This window comes from Sphaerodactylus townsendi, linkage group LG12, assembly GCF_021028975.2.
Source record: "Sphaerodactylus townsendi isolate TG3544 linkage group LG12, MPM_Stown_v2.3, whole genome shotgun sequence".
Taxonomy (NCBI): Eukaryota; Metazoa; Chordata; class Lepidosauria; order Squamata; family Sphaerodactylidae; genus Sphaerodactylus; species Sphaerodactylus townsendi.
This window is the reverse complement of record NC_059436.1, coordinates 23,335,681-23,356,998: the sequence shown is the minus strand read 5'-3', so window position 1 is coordinate 23,356,998 and position 21,318 is coordinate 23,335,681. Positions and strand designations below refer to the sequence as shown.

The 21,318-nt window shown below is 47.6% G+C and overlaps 1 protein-coding gene across 2 annotated transcripts; it reads left to right on the top strand.

The window, feature by feature from the left end:
- The first annotated feature begins 456 nt into the window (after positions 1–456).
- On the top strand, positions 457–10,979 carry DRD2 (dopamine receptor D2). Of its 2 annotated transcripts, XM_048513488.1 has the most exons (5): positions 457–591; positions 1,934–2,130; positions 4,966–5,052; positions 6,714–7,050; positions 9,060–10,979. In XM_048513488.1, the coding sequence occupies exons 1-5, from the start codon at positions 471–473 to the stop codon at positions 9,251–9,253; spliced, it is 936 nt and encodes a 311-aa protein (XP_048369445.1). In that variant the 5' UTR covers positions 457–470; the 3' UTR covers positions 9,254–10,979. The 2 variants fall into 2 exon arrangements, with proteins under 2 accessions (XP_048369445.1, XP_048369446.1); XM_048513489.1 differs by lacking the exon at positions 4,966–5,052.
- The last annotated feature ends 10,339 nt before the right edge of the window (positions 10,980–21,318 follow it).

Sequence of the window (21,318 nt, the reverse complement as noted above, 5' to 3'; positions counted from 1 at the left end):
CAACTGGAGTATATATACCTGTGAAATGGAGAAAGACCATTTACAATGGTTAAAAGTGTTAAGGGTGCAATTTGCGAGTGTAATTTACATGTGTTAAGGTAGAATCCACCCATTTTAGCATACTTATGTAACACTGAAGTTGCATAATCAGTTAGTGAGGGCATCTGCATAGCAGTTGCCTGGCATTTTAATCCATTTCACTGCTTCCGGCAGAGAGACATCCTGTGTCTGGGTGGGGTTATATTTGGTCATTGACCGTAAATAAAGTATTCTATTCTTGTGTCTGGGTGGAGTTTACTAACCATAGTCTTGATTCTAGTGTTTTTAAGTACTGGTTGCCATTGCCGCCCTGCTGGGGTTCCACTGGTGCATATTCTGTCTTGCTTGGTTTTCACCTGCTCAGGTGAGCTGCAAAGCTGTACTGAAGAGTGCCTTTCTGTCTCCTGGCTCACAGGTACACAGCTGTGGCGATGCCCATGCTTTATAATACCCGCTACAGCTCTAAGCGCAGAGTCACCGTCATGATTGCGGTGGTTTGGGTCTTGTCATTCGCCGTCTCCTGCCCACTGCTTTTTGGGCTCAACAACCCAGGTGAGCACCACAGACTGGGTCGGTAGATAATGCGTTCTATGATGGATTAAAGTGTGCAGAAGCTGTACATGGAAGCTACACTTTCTCCATTCTTTATACTGTCCAAGTTTCTTTGCCCTAGTAAACACAGACACAGAAGTTGGTACTCTCCCTTCTCCTTGGGGCAATGGGACATTCAGTTGTCCCCCTGTATTTCTGTGGGTCACACTGGGCTTCTCATCTCCTGTAGGGGGTCACGGTCCCAGTTCCACAACTTACTGTCCTTCTCCCATAGATATGAACTGGCCTTCTCATCTCTGTTGGAGAATCATAGATGACCTTGGGCCAGTCACAGTTTTCTCAGAACTCTCTCAGCCCCACCTCCTTCACAAGGTGTCTGTTGTGGGGAGAGGGTAAGGGTTTTGTAAGATGCTTTGAGCCTCCTTATAGTTGCGAAAAGTGGGATATAAATCCAAACTTTTCTTCTTCCTCCTCATGAAGCTTGTTGGGTGACCTTGGGCTAGTCACAGTTCTCTCAGAACTCCCCCAGCCCCACCTACCTCACAAGGTGTCTGTTGTGGGGAGAGGAAGGGAAAGGAGCTTGTAAGATGCTTTGAGACACCTCATGGTTGAGAAAAGCAGGCTATAAGACTAAACCCTTCCTCTTCTTCTACAATGCAGCAGAGACGTTTCTAGGTTAAGGTGACCAGATGGTCACCTTTGTGAACCGGGACGGGCGGGCGGCCGCGCGTGCATGCGCGCGCAGCCGCAGGAGCGCACAGCCTTTTGGAGCGCTCCCGTTTCCTGCCCTGTGACAGGGCAGGAAACAGGAGCGCCCCAGAAGGCCGTGCTCCTGCGGCCACGTGCAGCAGGCTGCCGCACTGTCTTGCGCCCCAGAAGGCAGTGTAGCAGCCTTCAAAAAACCGGGACACTTGAAAAAACCCACGGGATGCAGGACAAATTGTTTTAAGGAGGGACTGTCCTGCCAAAAGCGGGACATCTGGTCAGCCTATTATAGGTCCCTGTACCTTTCAGCAGTCAGTTACTGTAGAACAACAAGGGAAGCAGCAAAATTGCCCCCACTGGGGTGAGTTGCATCTGAGGGATCCAATTTTACCTCCCCTTGGCTCTCGATACCGGGCTGTTGGGTGACCGGTGTGGAATTAGCTCTGCCATGGGACTTGCTGCTCCCAGGTCAAAGGCCTCATCCCTGGCTTGGAGTTAATTGGTTTGGACAGAGGCCAGTGAAAATCTTCCCATGCCCAAACTGTGGCCTCTTTGCTAGTAACACACATGCACACACAAGCTGGCAGTAGCTCCTAATGGCTAGGACGATGCTCCTGCAATCTCTTGTGTCTTCCAGAGAAGAATGAGTGTATCATTGCCAATCCTGCCTTTGTTGTGTATTCCTCTATCGTCTCCTTCTACGTTCCCTTCATTGTCACCCTGCTGGTGTACGTACAGATATACATAGTGCTGCGGAAACGCAGGAAGCGTGTCAACACCAAGCGCATCGCCACCCACGTGGGCCCGGACTCTGACACTCAGGCGCCACTGAAGGTAACAGCTTCCATGCTTCCTTCCTTGTTCCCCATCCCCTCTCCTCCTCTTTGGCCCTGAGGATTTTCCCCTTCCCCCTTTGCCTTCCCAGATCTGTGCAGCTTAGCATGAGTGAATCTGCAAATTACAGAGATGGCTGTTTACTTCTCCAACCCTTGCTCCCAGGTGTAAAGTTTCTCCAAGATGTTTCAGTTGTGGGGTCCTTTGATTACAGCAGAGGTCTTCAAATGTTCTGAGCTTGTGGACATTTTTAAGACAACCTAGCGGGTGCAGCCACAAAATGGCTGCCACAAAATGGCTGCAGCAGGAGGTGGAGTCAGCAACAAAATGGCTGCCCCAGCTTCCCTTCAGTCACACAGTGAAGATCCTTGCTCTGTGGTGGCAGCTGCAGCCAATGTAACATTTTTTAAAAAATCTGCAAAGTCAATCAAGTCTCCAGTGGCCAACCAGCAGCCTTGCTGGGCAAAAGTCCCACCTGATTCCTCCTGTTTTCTAAAAAAACTCAGGCATCAGGAAAGGTGCCAGCGGGTGCCACAGCGCCCAAGTTGGGGACCCCAGGATGACCGTCTTCTTTTGTCCTTAAGATATTGTTTTGAAGCTAGTTCTGCTGAACCAGGTCCACAGGTTACACCTTCCATTACCTGCTCCTACCATTTCTCTTGCTGGGTGAATTGCCAAGTCATGTCAGACCTGCAGATAGCAGAATTCCCTGACTGGGGCTAAGAATAAAAAGGAATAAAACAGGCAGGAAGGCTGTCATGGCAGCACATTTGGACGCCAGGCAATGAACAAAAGCAAGGAAACAATTTGGCACAGCATCTGCAGACAAGAGAGACGCGGGGTTAATTAGTTTTCTGTCTGTCTCCCCAGTGACACTTAAAGGAACAAGAGCTGGGCTCTCCCTGGCCCTTGTTCAATATTTTCAAAACAAAAACTGGGGGGAAGTGACAATTTATGAGCTCTTGTGCCAGCGTTTAAGGGCACTGTTTATCTTGTTATATTTACAGGGAGGATGTGAAAGAGATTTGTAAAATTATACATGAGGCGAAGAGCATTGACAGAGAGAACTTTTGCTCCCTCTCCCAAAATACTAGAATTAAAGGCGTTTAATGAAGATGCTGGGCAGTCGAATCAGGATGGACAAAAGTGATTGAAACATGGAATTTGCAGCCAGAGGATGTTATGATGGCCATAAGCACAGGCAACTTTGAAAGGGGGCCAGACAGATTCATGAAAGATAGGCCTACGAGAGGCTACTAGCTATAGTGAGGCAGTCAACCTTTGAACCTCAGCACCAGGAGGCAAAATCAGGGAAGTCCTCGCCCTCCATGTCCCGTTGCTGGACCTCAAGGGGAAATGTTTGGCTGCAGCACAAGAGAGGATGCTGCGCTAAATGGACTGCTGGTCTTATCCAGCACAGGGCTGTTCTTATGGCTTTCTGCAGCCCAGAAATCTCAGGGTGGATGACCCAGATCTCCAGTTGAGGAATTCCTCAAGAGAGAGTCAGCTGATCCCCCAAAAGGGTCGTTTCCGCACAGCAAAATTATACCACTTTTTTTTTTAAAAAAACAACAACCCTGGGTCTATTTTATCCTGCAGTGTCCATCCGCATGGCTTCCCACTTTTTGATGGAATCCATTGAAAATTGGGAGGAAATACTCCAATTTCTTTTGTATGAGCCCAGGACTTCTGTATTTACTTTGGAAGCATATCTGAGCATGTCAGGTGTCCTGTGTTCTGATTGGTTGTTGTTTTTTGAGTGGCAACTGCAAGCATCTCTGAGCATGCCCGGTGTCCCATGTTCTGATTGGCTATCGTTTTTGAGTGGCAGCTTGAATGAACGTCAGGCGGGGAGATCAGGTGGCTGGGTGGGAAAAATAAACTGGTCCTGCTCCCGATTGGTTTTTGCACAGTTGCAGGCACAAGCAGGGTCACACCGGGATTTTTAAAAAGAACCTCCTAACTGACAATTTTTAAAAATCCCGGGGCAAGGAAAATATCGCAGGGCAACACTGGGGCAGGCCCACTTTAGCGCTGGGAACTGTGCGAAACTCTTGGCTGCACATGGATAATTTTCTCACTCAACCCAGAATATTTTGACTGCAGAAGAGGCCAAGGACTCTTGCACTGTTCTGTGGGCACATGCACACAACATCTGAACAGATCAGAAAAGGCTGGTGGCAAACTGCTGTTGTGGGCTGGAACCTGCACCACTGAATTCATCTCACCCTCCATGTACAACAGGCCTTGCAGGGGCTTGGTAATCCTGGTAGATGGTGCTGCCTGAAAAGGAGAAGGATGCTTGATAACCCAGTTGAGCACAGTACGTGGACGGTTGGTGGGCAGCATTTGGGTGGGATTGTTTTGATTTTGTTCCTAAAAAAATGTCAGAGAGGCTTGATGAGTCATTAGGACCCACGGGAATGCCTGGACTGTTCTCCTGAATCCAGATTGATTGCTGGGATGGGTGCAGATAGGATAATTAACGGTCTGCTTGGAGCACTGATAAAATCACCTTAGGATGGCTCAATGGGGAGTAGCTGACCCCATTGTCCAGCCAAGTACACCTGAGGACCACAGGAAATTTCAGTGGCCAGCCGCCTTCCTGACCAAGCTCAACATACAAGATGGATCTCAAAACTCTTTGAGAGGCATCCATTGCTCCGATGCTGGTCTGTGGGCCCTGTGCCTTCGTGGCACCCCTCAGAGAGCGGAGGGGCCCGACTGCTTACACTTCCAGCCTTTTTGCTAGCTCCATGCTCCCAGATGTGATTTTCTTACGTAACCCAGGTCTCCCTCCTTGCCTTCTGTCTTGCACCCGACCCCTACCCTTAGGACAAATGCACTCATCCTGAAGACGTGAGGCTGTGCGCACTCATCGTGAAGTCCAATGGGAACTTCCCGGTGAATCAACGCAAAGTGGTGAGTGGCGTTTTCATGCACAGCCATCGCTCTTCTCTACCTAAGGGAGGAGAAAAGGAAGCTCTGAGGGTTTGATTTGCGCTCTGGGAAGCCAGAGAAGGGAGGCAGGAAACATCTTCCCCACAGTGCACCAAAGGATGGCTTTTCCATCCCTCCAGTCATGTAATACAGGCAGTGCAAGCATTCGTACAGGAAGATGCCTTCCCTTGAATCACACCCTAAAATCAGGTCCATAAAAGTCCGTGTTGCCAGACTGGTAGCAGCTTAGTACAATCTCACTGCCTGGCCACATGCAGGCAGCCACATGGGGCTGCACATGGGCCCACGGCAGTTGTGCAATCTCAATGGCACCTTTGAGCCTCACCTGTGCTTTAGAAAAGCCTGCATATGAGCTTGGTGGCCCCCAGATGTTCTCAGGCACTCACCTGGTGGGTCACAGATGGCTGCTCGACCAGACTTTAGTATAAAGAGGGAAAACCTAGTAGGATACTCATGGGGTAGGCTGCAGCTGTAATCCTTATGAGACTGTGTTTAAATAAGCAGCAGAACAGGGGGTGTTTGGGCCCAGTTGCTGAACCACACCTGGGGGAATCCTATCCTGAATCCACAAGCCAGTCTGCCAGTGTTGGTATAAAAATGCAGTCCCCGGTAATGTTTCTGTAACCTCAGCTTGTGGGTTCTGTGGGGCAATACTTGGAAGGAGTTGCAAAGAACCAAATTTAAACAAAACAGTTTACTTCTCTTTACAAATAACATTAACATAAACATTTAACATTTACAATTCAAGGTCCTGTTCAGGTTGCATTTCAAGTCCTTCTAGTTACAGTCTACTGATACTGCCAAGTCCAATTCTTCTTTGCAAGTGGGTTGGCTCCTGAAGACTCCAAGGGCTTGATGAACAGGATGCAACATGATGAAGGTTTCCAGGAGAACTCTCACCCATTACAAACATAAAAAACCCTGAAACAATAAACTCCAACATTTACAACATAGCAAGAACAACAACTACCTTCCCAGTAGTTCCCAACAATATTGCAATTACCTTAACAAGGTGTTAAGGGCTTATAGAAATCAAGGTCCGGGTCTGGTAGCCTTGTCTTCTCCAAAGAGCTCTGAGTTCTGCAGCATTCTGCTTCTTTTCAGACTCCACCCCTTTCTGGGTCAACCCATTCTGGGCCAACCCATTCTGGGCATGGGGGTTACATTTCCAGACCATTTATCAGATGAAATAGGTTGTGGGTTATAAACACTCATGCTGTACTAAATCCAAAATGCTCCAGATTCCAAGGTTACAAGATTCCAGTTGGGGCCCGGAGGGCTCCTGGAATGACAGCTGATCTGTGGAGTACAGAGATCAGTTACCCTGGAGAAAGCTGCAACTTTAGAGTGAGGACTCTGTGGCGTTCTATCCTGCTGAGGTCCTTCCCAGAATGCTCCACTAAATCTTCAGGAATTTCCCAACTCAGAGCTGGGAACTCTTCCAGGTTTTCTTGTGAATATGCTACTCGTGAAGTTCACTTGCAACCATTTTGCCCCACTCCCTGAGGGCCATTCTCGGTTCCCCTTTCTGTTTGGTCCGTGTAAGTGGTTGTGGGTTTGTTTTTCTTCTTGGTTTGTACATATCTGCTTTAAAAAAAATATATTGGGTGATCCTTCTCCAGGAAGCCGTGAATCACATTGAAGAGATGGAACTGGCGACCAGCACTAGCCCTCCAGAAAAAAGCAAACACAACAAAGCACCCACGCTTGGCCACAATGAATTAGTCCTGCCGGCCACCTCCAAACAGTGTGCCAATTCAGGTCTGCAGTCTCCAATGGACAGCCCATCACAAGTGGAGAAGAACGGGCACACAACCAACCACCCCAAGGCAGCCAAAGTCTTTGAGATCCAGACCATGTTTAATGGCAAGACAAGGACCTCCCTCAAGACCATGAGCAGGAGGAAATTTTCACAGCAGAAGGAGAAGAAAGCCACCCAGATGTTGGCCATTGTGCTTGGTAAGCCTCCTACCATAGTTCACAGAGGTCCACCCAAGTGCCTGTCTAGTATGGTTGAAGTCTAGTAGCACCTTTGAAGACCAACAAGATTTTCATGGTATACATTTTTGAGGACTAGCCTAGGGAGCTAGGTATGTTTAGTCTGGAGAAAAGAAGGTTAAGGGACGATATGATAGCAATGTTTCAATATTTGAAGGGACATCATGGTGAAGAGGGAGCAAGCTTGTTTTCTGCTGCTCCAGAGACTAGGACACAGGAAGGTTTATTCAAGGTACAGGAAAGGAGGTTCCACCTAAACATTAAGAAGAACTTCCTAACAGTAAGGGCTGTTTGACAGCTTCCTCCGGGGATGGTGGAGTCTCCTCTGGAGGTTTTTAGACATAGGCTGGAGGGTGATCTTTCAGGGGTGCTTTGATTGTGTGTTCCTGCATGGCAGGGGGTTGGACTTGATGGCCCTTGTAGTCTCTTCCGCCTCTGTGATTTTAAGAAGAGTCAAAGTTCCCTTCTTCAAATACCTTTCCTCAGAAATCATTGACTCCCGAAAACTTGTTCACTGGAAATCTTGTTCTTGTAAGGTGAAACGGGACTTGAGTCTTGCTCTTCTACTACAGACCAACATGTCAAAGCAACTGAAACTATCTATGTAGTCTGATTCAGTATAAGGCAACTTATGTGTGCTCAGTTGTGTTGTGTGGGTTCCATGCTTGTGGCTGATAATACTGGCATTGCCAAATGGTAAATTATAGAAGTTCTGAGGAAATGGCTCTGGAGCTGCCATAATGCAAACATCGCATTATGACTAACGTTCCTGTATTTACGGATTTCAGAACAGAAAACCTGCTTTTCTTTTCCCAAAGTGGGTAATGACAATTTTAATATCCACATAAAACCGCACGGTGCATAAAAATAATTACAAGCATTTGAACAGTCTTTGCACAACACAGTGAGACTGAAAGTTTCAATCATAGGAAATGAGGCTCCCAAACCCACTCCCATTCACAAGCTGCTTCGCTAACAGGGGAGTCATAATGAAAATGAAGGAGGGTGGAAGTACGGGTTGAAGCAGTCATAGACTGGGAAGATCTGGCTATTGAATCTCAAGCGTGCATTACATTTTACATAAAAGCTACAAGGAACGAGGCCATTAAGCAAGAGCTAGGCATGAGCACTGATGAAAAATATTTGCACATTATGGGTTCGGGGTTTTTTTAATCCTCAAATTATCAGTAAAGTTTAATGAAGTTGATATCTATTTGAGTATTACTAAACGTTTGGATAAAAATACCCCAAACCCAATTTTTTTCAGTTCTTCCCCTCTCCCACCAGTTTTGAAACTTCAGAAGCTTTTGGGAGTTATTTATTTGGATTATTATTTATTTGGAGAGGGTTAGGGTGGGTGCTGAGGAGGGTTTTTAAAGTGGATTTTATGATGGTTTTAATATTGTTTTATAACAGTACTCTGCCCAGGGACTTCGGTGATGGGCAGGAAACAAGTTCACAGAAAAATAAATGAATAAATAACAGAGTGGCGTGGTGATAGATATGACTTCTCCTGCCATTCATTTCTTTAGCTTGGTAAGCTATAGATGACAGAGAGCATATAACTATAGATGACAGAGAGCAGCAGTGGCACAGTGGTTAAGAGCAGGTGCACTCTGATCTGGAGGAACCGGGTTTGATTCCCCGCTCTGCCGCTTGAACTGTGGAGGCTTATCTGGTGAACCAGATTAGCTTGTGCACTCCCACACATGCCAGCTGGGTGACCTTGGGCTAGTCACAGTTCTTCGGAGCTCTCTCAGCCCCACCCACCTCACAGGGTGTTTGTTGTGGAAGGGGGGAAGGGAAAGGAGATTGTAAGCCCCTTTGAGTCTCCTACAGGAGAGAAAGGGGGGATATAAATCCAAACTCTTCTTCTTCTATCTATCTGATCCAGACCCATTTTGTGATGCTGCGATCTAATGCAAGATCAGTCCCTGACGAACCCATCTACTCCCACTTGTCCTCTGCAGGTGTCTTCATCATCTGTTGGCTCCCCTTCTTCATCACCCACATCTTGAACATGCACTGTGACTGCAACATCCCTCCAGTCATGTACAATGCCTTCACGTGGCTCGGCTACGTCAACAGTGCAGTGAACCCCATTATTTACACCACCTTCAATATTGAGTTCCGAAAGGCCTTCATGAAGATCCTCCACTGCTAACTCCCCTGGATGGCTGGATGTGTGAACAGCACGGGTCATACTGCAGGGGTATTGGATCTAGAGACAAGCTCACAGAATTACGTGCCATACCTTCATGTTTTGACAGCTGCGGTGGGTCAGCAGTCTTGGCCAAAGGCTGTCTCATGGGCGAGGTGACATTTGGACTCAGAGGAAATGGAGCAAAAGAGTTCATTTCAAATGCCACATTTTGCACTGGGTTTTTAAAAGAAAAATCTAAGTTAAACTCACACACACACACACACACACACACATCACTTGTGGCCAACAAGACATTCCAAGCGTTGGCCCCAAACAGACTTTGCTGACGGCTTCTGCGTTGCCATTTGCGATGCATTTCTCACCAAAGACACTGTCCCCCTGCCTGCTTGGCCCCTCCCAAAAGCCAACGTTCCTGGGAATCATGAGCATCCTCCAGCTGCCCACTTGGGATTTTATTGAACTGCTAAAGTCTGGCATGAGCAGCTCCTTAAAAGCAATCGTTTAGCCATCTATGAACCAGAGGGAAGGGAACCTTCGAAAAACAGAACTTCAGGGCCGAGCGGGAATACCATTTCGCCAATGTAGATATGGATAAATAGAATGAATTGAGCGGAAGCCCAAGACAAAAAAAATAAATAAACCAACAAGATATCAAAAATCTTGCTTTGTACAGTATGCGTTGTATTTAATCGGGTCATCAACAGTCAGAAGCAGCCATCCCTGGTCCTCTCGAACAGCATCTTCTCTGATGATGGGCCCTTGCGTACGAGTGAACCCAAAACTGGCAGGAGGGAGGGATGGGAGCCTGTGCAGGACAAAGACCCAGTCGGAGAATCACAGTTGAGGTCTGGAGAAAGCAGAATGGGGCTGAGATTCTAAGGTTGCCTTTGGCTGACGCATCTCTGCTAGCAAACACAGAAAGCAGCAGCAGGCAGAGATTTCTTTCAGAGGTGTACTGCCTTGGTATGCAGTAGAAGAGCCAGATTTACATCCAGTAGCACTTTGGAGAACCACAAGATTTTTGAGGAATGAGCTTTGAAGAGTCAGAGTTTTGATTCTGAAAAGCTCATACTCAAAATCTGATGGATCTCTAAGGTGCTGGGAAATGGGGTTGAGTTGCAGCCAACTTGTTATGACCCCAAAGGGTTTTCAAGGCAAGAGTCAATCAGAGCTGGCTTGCCGTTGCTTGCCTCTTCATGGCAGAAACTCCTATCCAAACACTAACCGGGGCTGCCCCTGCTTCTGAGTTCTGACGAGATTGGGCTAGCTTGTGCCATCCAGAGTTTTGACTCTTAAAAACTCATACTCAAAATCTTGTGGACTCTAAAGGTGCTGCTGGACTCTGGCGCTTATGAACTTGTGACTCGTCTTTGCTGAAGAACTCTGTGGAGCAGGCAGGCCTAAAGAGTGGATTTTATTATCAGCTGGGCTTCAACTATTCTCCCAGACTGGGAAGAGGATGAAGAGCGCCAAGGCAGCAAAAGTGATCCATGTTGGATAGTCATCTGATGTGTTTGCCTCATATGTGGAGTGCATGATGGACTGTGGAATGCACAATTCATTGGAAGATTAGTTTTGCTTGGGTATGTGGTGGAGGGACTGTGGCTCATAGTGACACAACCCTGCTTCATGTTCATAAGATCCCAAATTCAGCCTAGTTAGAGGATTTGGGCACCAGGTGATGAGAAAGACCTTCCTTTAGGGCACAGGTGTCAAACTTGCAGCCTTCCAGATGTCATGAACTACAGTTCCCATCATCCCCGGCCAGCATGATGCTGGCAGTGGATGATGGGAACTGTAGTCCATAACATCTGGAGGGCCACGAGTTTGACACCTATGCTTTAGGGAATCACTCCCAGTCCTGAATCAAAACAAGCTTAGACAAACTAGTGGCTTGAGGGGGCTTCATAAATTCCTGTGCTCCCAAGTGTCAGCAGCTCTAAGAGAAGGGGCAGCCCCTGTGCCAGAACTTTTGGTTTTGTGGTGAAGGGCAATCAGAGATGTTTTTTGTTCAGAAAGGGCTCAAACACTGTTATTTCTTCATGTGTACTTCTAGCCAGCCTCTCCATAGCCCCAGATCAAACAAAAAGGCAATAAAATAGTGCACTTTGAAACTATAAAACAACACACAGTAAACAGTTGCCCAAATTTAAAAGAGGTGGCCAGCAGACATTTTTTTTGAAATAGCACCAAGAGAATGCACCTATCTGCAATCCAGGACCTGGTGTAACCCTCAACAAACCCAAATGTGGCCAAGTAGAGAAAGTCTTTGCTTGGTGCCCACCTAGTGTGGAACAAACTTTGCATCAAGCTGTTTTCTGCAGAGAAGGAACTCCACAGTCCAGGTTCTGCAACAGAGAAGGGCCTGTAGCTGCCTCATTTCTACAAGTGATCGCCCACAGAGATGCTGGACTTCCAAAGTTTATCCAGAATGACAAGCAGGCTCATAGGACAACAAGACCTTGAAAAACACTGATTCTAGCAAAGAACTTACCACTACTGGGCGAGTGAATTGAATTGAATTGATTGCCTTCCATTCTGAGCAAAGGTCTGAGTCTCTGTTTCCAAACTGGGGTCAACCTGGTGCCAAATATTCTTATATCTTGCTAAACTTAATCTGGTATTTAGCGGTGAAGATTTTTCTTTTAATCTGCTGTTCAAATTTTGGAAGTTTGTCCCCTGGCTATGCCCAACACTCTCCACCAGCAAGTTCAGACTTTATCTTGGGGAAAAGGACAATTCCACATCAATTGGTGTTTCATTTGATTTCCAACTCTTTCCCACCCCTCTCCCATTCATTCGGACATTAGAGCTGCCGGGGTCAAGCCGCTGGTTAACGTCTCTTGCCTTGAAAACCCTACGGGGCCGCCATAATTCAGCTGCGTATTGATAGCACTTTTCACAGTCAGACCTGGAGGTCCATTTTACTGTCAGAAATACTTTCGTTATGGCCCATTCCACCAGAGGAAAGCACTGCCATTAGCAGAATGGATTTGCAGAATCCAGACCCACTCCCCTGGCCATACCTGCCATGATTCACCGGAAGCATCGTACTGGGTCTTTGAGAAAGCCAGTGTGGACAAGTCAGCGTTTTTTCTATGAAAATGTTTCCGAGTCACGTCTTGCTCATTGCAGCTCCAACCCTGGCCTGCGATCATCTCACCAAACGGGCTACAATTTTACTAGCTCTGTCAACTGCTAATCGTACCCAGTTCAGTACATTTTGTAAGATTGCTGCGGATATTATATAGCCGGTTAATAAAATGACATGGAAACAGGTCTCTCTGGAATTTCATTCACCGACTCCATCTGGTGTAAAGAAAGGGACATTCAGAGGTCAGGTCCGGAAGTGCTCATTTATGTGAAACTGCGCCGCATGCTGTGTAGACAGTTGCTCCAGGCAAATTAGCATCCCTCACAAAATTATCAAAGCTTCCACAAGCTTTTTCCTGAAAACAAAAAGCACACCTTATTCATTCATTAATTCATTTAAACATTTATGTAATGCTGAAAGCTTTCACAACTGGAATCAACTGGCAGTTGTGGGTTTTGTGTGCTATGTGACCATAGTCTGGCGGCCATGGTTAATAACTATAAACATTTAATTGGCTGTTGTGGGTTTTCTGGGGTGTGTGGTCATGGTCTGAAACACAGGTGAAACGTTAGGAGCTAAAACCACCAGACCACGACCACACACCCAAGAAAGCCCACAACAGCCAGGTAAACATTTATAGGGTGTTGTGGGTTTTCCGGGTTGTATGGCCATGTTCCAGTAGCATTTTCTCATGACGTTTCGCCTGCATCTGTGGCTGGCATCTTCAGAGGATATAAACATTTATATTTATTAAAACATTTATATCCCAGCTTCCCTCTTGGTTCAAGGTGACTTACAAGAATAGTCAAAACATCTCCAGCTAAAGCAAAAGGTAAAATAGCAAACTCCAAATCTCTTCCCCCACTTGAATGACATCTGCCATTCAAATCCCTCCAAAGCAGGCTGACCTTGCAGGACCTCCGAAAGATCTCCAAGGAAGGGATCCGTCCCACCTCGTTAGGGAGCCCATTCCTCAGAGCTGGAGTCACGGTAGAAAATGCCCAGGCTCTGGTTGATGGCAGAACGGCCACCTTTTGGTTGGAATAGTCAACAGATATACATAGAGCAGACTGGCCAGTTAGGAGAACTGCAGACTAACACCCTGTTCTTTAGCCTAGAGTCAGGGAGCACATCCGTGTGTCTGGACTGCACTGCTTCCGTTTCCACTGAAGAGAAGATGTCAAGGAGAAGGATTCTAGTCTGGTGCTGCCCTGACACACTAGTTTTCTATTTGCAGGGATTTCATGCATGGAGGAAAATTGGCCCCCATCAGCAGTCTGGCTGGAGGGAATTCCAGACTGGAGAGCAAACCTCCCCAGACAGATGCAGCAGGGGTCAGGACCCACTGACCTTGTGGCCTACCTGGAAACTGTTTGGTCTCCCCATAGGTTCCCACTCGGAGCACCACCTGAGCCCCAAACCTAAGGACTCCCTCCAGACTTCAATTCTAATTGGCAGATCTGCCATTTGACTTGCTTCCCAAAGTGATCTGGTTCTAATCCAAGACAATAATCCCCACCTCGCCTGGTCTCTCCTTGAGGCACATAAGAGAAGGAAGCATGGTGGACTGGAGGAGTCAGGCATGCACCAATGGTTGCCAAGCTCTAGGTTACAGCTGGTGATCTCACTGAATTGCAACTGATCTCCAGGCAACAGAGATCAGTTTCCCTGCAGAGAACGGAATGCTTTAGAAAATGGACTGTAGAGCATATTGCCCAGCTGAGGTTCCTCTCTTCTCCTCTCCAAACTCTGCCCTCCTCAGATCCCACCCCTCATTCTCCAGGGAAAGAGTTTGCAGCCCCAGAAGGCTGAAGTGCAACTCAGAGATTTCTCACACACACACACGCACGCACGCACGCACGCACACACCCCACCCAAATAAATAAAAATCCAGGAATACATTTTGTAGCTGCGTGATTTTCAAGTCCCTTCCTTTCGGTGCTGACAACAGGAATGGCAGTTTTGGGTGACGTGTCCCTGTTTTGATCTTGCCGGAAAATCGCGGCTCACGTTTTCTGAAAGCACAATGTGATGACGCTTGTAGCACTTGAATCTTTTAATTAAGAGGGTGGCCAATTGATTCTCAAGAGCAAAAAACTCTGGAACACAGGGTGGGGAGGGGGGAGGTTCGGTCCCCCCCCCCTTGAGCTCTCACTAAGTTTGGCATTTCCGCCTCCCCGATCGGGAAGGATTTGTTGCTGTCTTGTGTTTAATGGAAGAAATTAATCTTTTGCTTCAGGATAATCCTGTTAAGCTCCTGCAACAAGAAGCATGGCTAATGACCGTGGACTGCGCCACCCCACAGCATGATTAGCCATGTGCCAATTTTCAGCACCTCCTGGGCAACATGGTATAAAGATGAGGGTTGAGGCGGCTGGCTACTCCTGGGTGCTCTCACAGTAGCCTACTTGAGAGCCAGTGTGGTGTAGTGGTTAAGACCAGATGGATTATAATCTGGAGAACTGGGTTTGATTCCCCACTCCTCCACCTGAGTGGCAAAGGCTTATCTGGTGAATCAGATGTGTTTCCACACTCCTACATTCCTGCTGGGTGACCTTGGGCGAGTCACAGTTCTTCAGAACTCTCTCAGCCCCACCTATCTCACAGGGTGTCTGTTGTGGGGAGAGGAAAGGAAAGGAGCTTGTAAGCCCCCTTGAGTCTCCTTACAGAAGAGAAAGGTGGGGTATAAATCCAAACTCCTCCTCCTCCTCCTCCTCCTCCTCCTCTTCCTCCTCCTCCTCCTCCTGAGCCAGTTCTGTGGTTTATGCTCCTACAGATGAATAATCCAACTGAGTCATGAACCAACTAAATGGCATGGAATCATAAGATAACCACCAAGTAGGGTTGTCAATTCTGGCTTGAGAAATTCTGGAAATTTCCGGGTGGACTCTGAAGCAGGTAAAGTGGGAGGTGGGGGTAAGGTGCCATGCAGTCCCCTCTCCCAAATGGCCATTCCCCCTCCCTAAGGGAACAGATCTCTGTCATCTGGAGATCAATTCTCATTCCAGGAGATCACCAGGTTCCCCCTGGAGGCTGGCAACTCCATCACCACTGGTATCAGGTTCTCCAGCTGGGGACTGTGGCAACAGGTTCATTGGCATTTCACTGAACCATGGAGCTGGAAGGGGCCATACAGGCCATCTAAAAACCCTGCTCAGTGCAGGATCAACCCAGCAGACCCCTGGTAAGTTTATTTTTATTTATTTATTTATAATTTAGATTTACTAAACCACCCACCCCCGAAGGGCTCTGGACGGTATGCAATAAAATACTTCAGCTAAACTGCATCACAACATTTTAAAAGCCACAACAACCACCAACTTTAACACAAACATCAGATGGCAAACACTCTATATCCCAAGAGCAGTAGAAAGCATGGTCCCTATCGGTGCAGAGGATGGCACCCATCAGCGGCTGTCTCCCCCAAATACCCGGTGGAGCGACTCTGTTTTGCAGCCCCTGTGGAACCGTTCAAGGTCCTGCAGGGCCCGGATGGATGGAGGCAGAGTGTTCCACCAGGCTGGGGCCAGGGACTAAAGGCCCTGGCCCGGGTGGAGGCCAGCCGCATCATAGAGGGGCCAGGGACCACCAGCAAATTGTAGGGGAGGATATGTATTCATCTAACAGCTGCTTGAAGACCACCTCTCTGGGCAGCTGATCCCCCTACTAAAATACTCTTACTGTAAATTGTAAAAAAAATCCCCAATGTCCAGCTGGTACCTTTCCATGCGTAATTTAAACCCATTATTAAAAGTCCTGTCCTCCGTTGCCAAAGGATTAGCTCCCTGCCCTTCTCTAAGGGAAGGGGGCAGGGGGCTGTTCTGTGCAGATAATCATAACATTTCTGAATCTGTCTGTTGCAAGATGGTGAGAAGCTGTCAAAGAGCCGTGGGGACAGTGTGGCTGGTCTTGCCACCAAAGAACTTCCAGGAAGCTTCCAAGGAAAAAGCCCAAAGGTCTCTGAAGTCCAATCTGAAAAGCCCTTTTAACAACTTCCCCATCCAGCTCTGCAGCTTTCTTTGGATTTGTCTAGGAAGATTCCACAAACTGTCTATTTCTGGCTGCCTGTAAACACAGAAAGTAAAGCTAGAGACCTGTTTAGCAGAACAACATCTCATCTGCCGCTCCTTGTGAATAATGAAACTCAGGTCACCATGACCATTTCTGCCAACGGTTCGATGCTTTGTGTAGCCAGTGTGCCTTCCAGGGCAGACTGAGACCTGTCATTCCCCAGCCCCCTGCAATTGTTCTCTGGCAATTTTATTCCTCCCAATTTGAGTTAAATTGCAAAAGCGCAGACTGGCTGGCTCAGTTTTGGGTTTCAGGCTGGAAATAGACTAGAAGAGATTTTATTCCCAGTCAGTCAGAAGTGGTGGGCTGGGGCTGGGAGTTTTCTTTCTTTCTTTCTTTCTTTCTTTCTTTCTTTCTTTCTTTCTTTCTTTCTTTCTTTCTTTCTTTCTTTCTTTCTTTCTTTCTTTCTTTCTTTCTTTCTTCTTTCTTTCTTTCTTTCTTTCTCTCTTTTCCTTTGTTTCTCTTTCTCATCTACTCTCTCTTGCTTTCTCACTCTTTCCTTTGCTCTCTCTCTCTCTCTCTCTCTCTCTCTCTCTCTCTCTCTCTCTCTCTCCCTTCCTTTCTTTCTCACTTGAACTAAAATGAAAAAAGCCCCATTTGCTACATTCATCGACGTATTGCAAAGAAATGTGTGCAGAGCAGAGCGGAGCAGAGGAGAGCTCAGTTGCACTGCATGAGGCCTCGTACATTCACAAAAAGCCAACTGCCCTGTGCTGCTGTATCAGGAAGGAATGTCTGACCTGATAACCAGCCATGAATGGGGGTGATAAACAGGCAAACCATCCATCCAACAGCCAGCTTCCTGTTTGCAGCAGGTGGATGGTGTGTCAGCCAAGCCAACAGTCATTTGAGCAAACACCTAAATGCCCTAACCTGGATGGCCAAGTCACCCGGTTCTGGTCCAAGTCTGGCTGCAAAACAGGGTCAGCCATGGTTAGTGCTGGGGTGGGAGACCCCCAGGGAAGCCCAGGGTCCCTACGCAGAGGCAGACTAATTCTGTTTGTCTCTTACTAAGTTATTAATTAAAATATTTATATCCTTCTTTTAGTTTATTTCCCTGAGCCCAAAAGGGGAAGGGCAGTGTAGAAATCCCATAAACCCCATAAATTGGCTCAAGACAGCTTACAATAATAGCATCTTGGTCTGGAAATTCTACAGGGGGGGGGCCATGAGTCAGCTGCGACTTGCTGGCATTTTCCATCCACGGTCCTATGCAGCTGCCAGTGGAGTTCAGCTATGCTTCAGGTGCCGTGCTTGCCGATTGCAGAGGTGAGGTGGATTGTGCACCAGACACCAGGTGAACTTTTAGGTAAGAAAGTCAAATGCTGCGCCTGGCACTCCTGTGTGCCCTTGTCTTCACTCCTACGCCTACGCAGGCTGGCAGCCAAACAATTCTCCAAAGAGCAGCGCTGGTTTTCTCCCCTCTGAAACCCTTTTCCCAGTGCCCTGGTAGATGCCAGAAGACTAATGGCTGAAAGGCAGAGCTGAGGGAGGCCGCCTTGGACAGTTGTTTTAAGCTTTCAGGTGAACTTCTGAAAGCCTCTGGCCAAATCCCTGCCGAAAACCATAAAAGTGAAACGAACGTTGTTTCTCACTCTGGGGCTTCCCTTGTTAGAGTTGCACATACCAGAGAAGGGGCTCAGACTTTTCCATGTTTCCTGTCCGCTAGGAAAACAGAAGCAATTTATGCTCCCGTCAAGCCACGCTCTGCCCTGTTGGAAGCCAATGTTCTATCTTGTTCTGCACAACTGAAACAGAAAGGCTGCTCCGCCCCATCTCCGAGCTTGCAGGACAGGGGCTGCTGCACCCACCTCTTCAGCATCAAAGACCATCAGACCTGGAGACAAAGGGTCACTGAATTAAAAGCAATTGGTTTTCTTTGATTGCAGCTGCTTTTTATTATATAAAAGGCAGCATGAGAGGAGCAAGAGAGCGCAGGCGAAGACTGAATAGTACATCAATAGCGGATGAATGCGATCAGACAAATGAGAGGCCCTGCTCTATGGCTGCATTATGAAGACCGAGAAGAAAAGTGAACGCTATAAGAGGTATAATTGGAAAAAATGGAAATTGTGGCCACCTGAATCTTCAGAGGCAAGAGAAACTTCAAAAACCGTTTGTGGGGGAGCACACCTGCACATCAGAGCAGTTGCCAAGTGATGCTGGCCGTAAATGTCGGCAATTTGAAGGCTTACGGTAATATACATTCAGCTCTCGAAGCGCCTGTGTCAGCTTCCACGATCTTTTCTGGTTATCAAGTCCCAGCTGCGTGGAATCAAACTGTCCCATGTACACTTTGCAGGCCCTCTTTTACAAATCTGCGGCTTCCATTTAAAACGTGGTGTTGGAGGAGAGTTTTAGGGATACCGTGGACTAGCAAAAAGACAAATCAGGGGGTTCCAAATCAAATCAGGTATGAACGGTGTGTTGTCAAAGGCTTTCACGGCCAGAATCACTGGGGTGTTGCGTGGTCTCTGGGCTGTGTGGCCGAGTTCCAGTAGCATTTTCTCCTGACATTTCACCTGCACCTTTGGCTGGCACCATTGAGATCCTTTGAAGATGCCAGCCACAGATGCAGGCGAAACGTCAAGAGAAAATGCTACTGGAACTCAGCCGTACAGCCCGGAAACCCCACATATTGTTCATGTTAATTTGTTGCTGTGAGCCTTTTGAAGAGGGACTTTTTGGTTTAGGCATCTTTGTGTAGATTATCTCACAGTAATAAGCCTGTGTACATATTGTTTGTGTTGTTAAGTTTAACACTGTATAAAAGCTTACATTCCGATTGTTTTAGTGGTTTATTGACTATTAGAGATACGACAGTGCCATGAGCCACACAGGTTGCTAACCTTTGAGCAACCTACCCCACTTCCATTATAGATGGCGACCCCACTTCTGGGCTTCGTGGGACCTGTGGGTTCCACAGGTCAGGCAGTGAAGTACATGAATGAGTGGAGTCGTCCTCCCTTCTGCATCTCCTGCAGCTGTCAATGTGTCCTTCGTGCCTTAGAACCACTTGCCCTTCCGCCTGAGCAGCAGTCTGGAAAGAGGGACCACGAAGTAAGTAACTACCAACGCTGTGCTTCTGTGAGCCCAGAACCTGCAAAGAATTGACCTCCGCCGCAAGATCTGCCCTTGCTCTCTTTGTCCTCCCTTCCGGCTTTCCTCTCCATGATCCGAGAACATTTCTTCCTTGTAGGCCTCTTCAAAAGCACGGCCTTTGAGCCTCGCAATGGCCTGGACGAAGCAAAGCGAGGAAATCCACCCCCGCCCCATCCCTGCTGGGCAAATAAGAGGGAGGTTTGGTCCTAACAGTAGTTTAAATGCATGTTTAATGACGGTGCTATAAAGCCGATCTGACTGGCGCTGCCAGGTCTCTCCCAGTGCTGGCGTGGAATGCGTGCCAAGCAGAGTCTGTGTGTGTGTGTGTGTGTGTGTGTGTGTGTCTGTGTGACCAAGTGACCTCTTCAGTATTCAGGCAGCATTCACAGTGACAACTTCATAATAATCTTATTCAGATTCCTGTAGGTTTGTGGGCAAAATCTGGGAAGGGCAGAGGCTGGGGAGAGAGGAGAGTACAAGAGGGATGGGATGCCGTGGTATCCTTGGTCTGAAGCTACCATTTTCTCTAGGGCCGTGGTGGCGAACCTTTGGCACTCCAGATGTTATGGCCATGCTGGCAGGGGCTGATGGAAATTGTAGTCCATAACATCTGGAGTGCCAAAGGTTCGCCACCACTGGTCTAGGGGAATTGATCTGTGCAGTCTGCAGATCAGTCACAAATTTGGGAGAATTCACTACTGGGAGGCATCATCTGGGACATTAGATCGTAGGTCCGGCGCTGATGGTCGATGGGGCCTCAGTCCAATAAAGACTTCTAACCAAGCATCCAGAATCCCTGGGGTGTTGTGGGGTTTCCGGGCTCTATGACCGTGTTCCAGTAGCATTTTCTCCTGACATTTCTCTGAAGATGCCAGCCAGAGATGCAGGCGAAACGTCAGGAGAAAATGCTACTGGAACACGGCCATACAGCCTGGAAACCCCATAACACTCTAGTGATTCCTGCTGTGAAAGCCTTTGACAATATAAATCCAGAGTCCATTTATTGACTGCAGTCTGAAGACCTGACAGGCTGGCTATTCTACTACTAAGCCTTAAATATGGTTGTCTTCCTCCTGGTGGTGGCTGGAGATCACAGGAGAAAAAGACCACTTTTGAAGAGGGACTCCATAGCATTTAGTGGGAGGAGCCTGTTGAGGTCCCTCCCCTCCCCAAGCCCTACCCTCTTCAGGCTCCTCACATTACATCTCCAAATATTTCCCTGGCGACCCTACTTAAATGCCAGCGAAATACCTCTGAATTTTGCAGACTCCATCTCTGCTCTTATACCCCCTGAGGTTTCAGATCCTCGGAATGGCAGACCTGACCCTGAAAGCCCAGGTTTGCAACCTATGTCTTACTTAAAAGAGAGTCAACCCCTCTCCTCGCTTGTGCTGCTATTGCTAACTCTGGGTTTGGAAATTCTGGGATATTTGGGAGTGGAGACTGGAGAGGAGGCACTAAGGGGAGGCAAATAGTCTCAAAAGATCAGCAGAGCAGGGAATGAGAAGCAGAGGATCGGACAGAGGAATGTGGTCGTTCTCCTGTTTCTGGGCTTTTAGAGGAAGCTTTTCTGGCTCCACAAGAGACCCGTGTTTTCTAAGAGGAAATCAAGACTGGGGAACTCTGGGGAAAGTCATATTGCCTGCACAATCACATCTCTGTAAAGGCAAGGAAACAGCCTTGAATGAAAATAGGGTCTGGTCCCGTTGCACGGCTTTTTGGCATTCCTGAGGGATCCGGCAAAATATGCAGAATCCTGTCTGGGGAAAATGTTGCTCCCAGTTCTTCTTATGCAGGG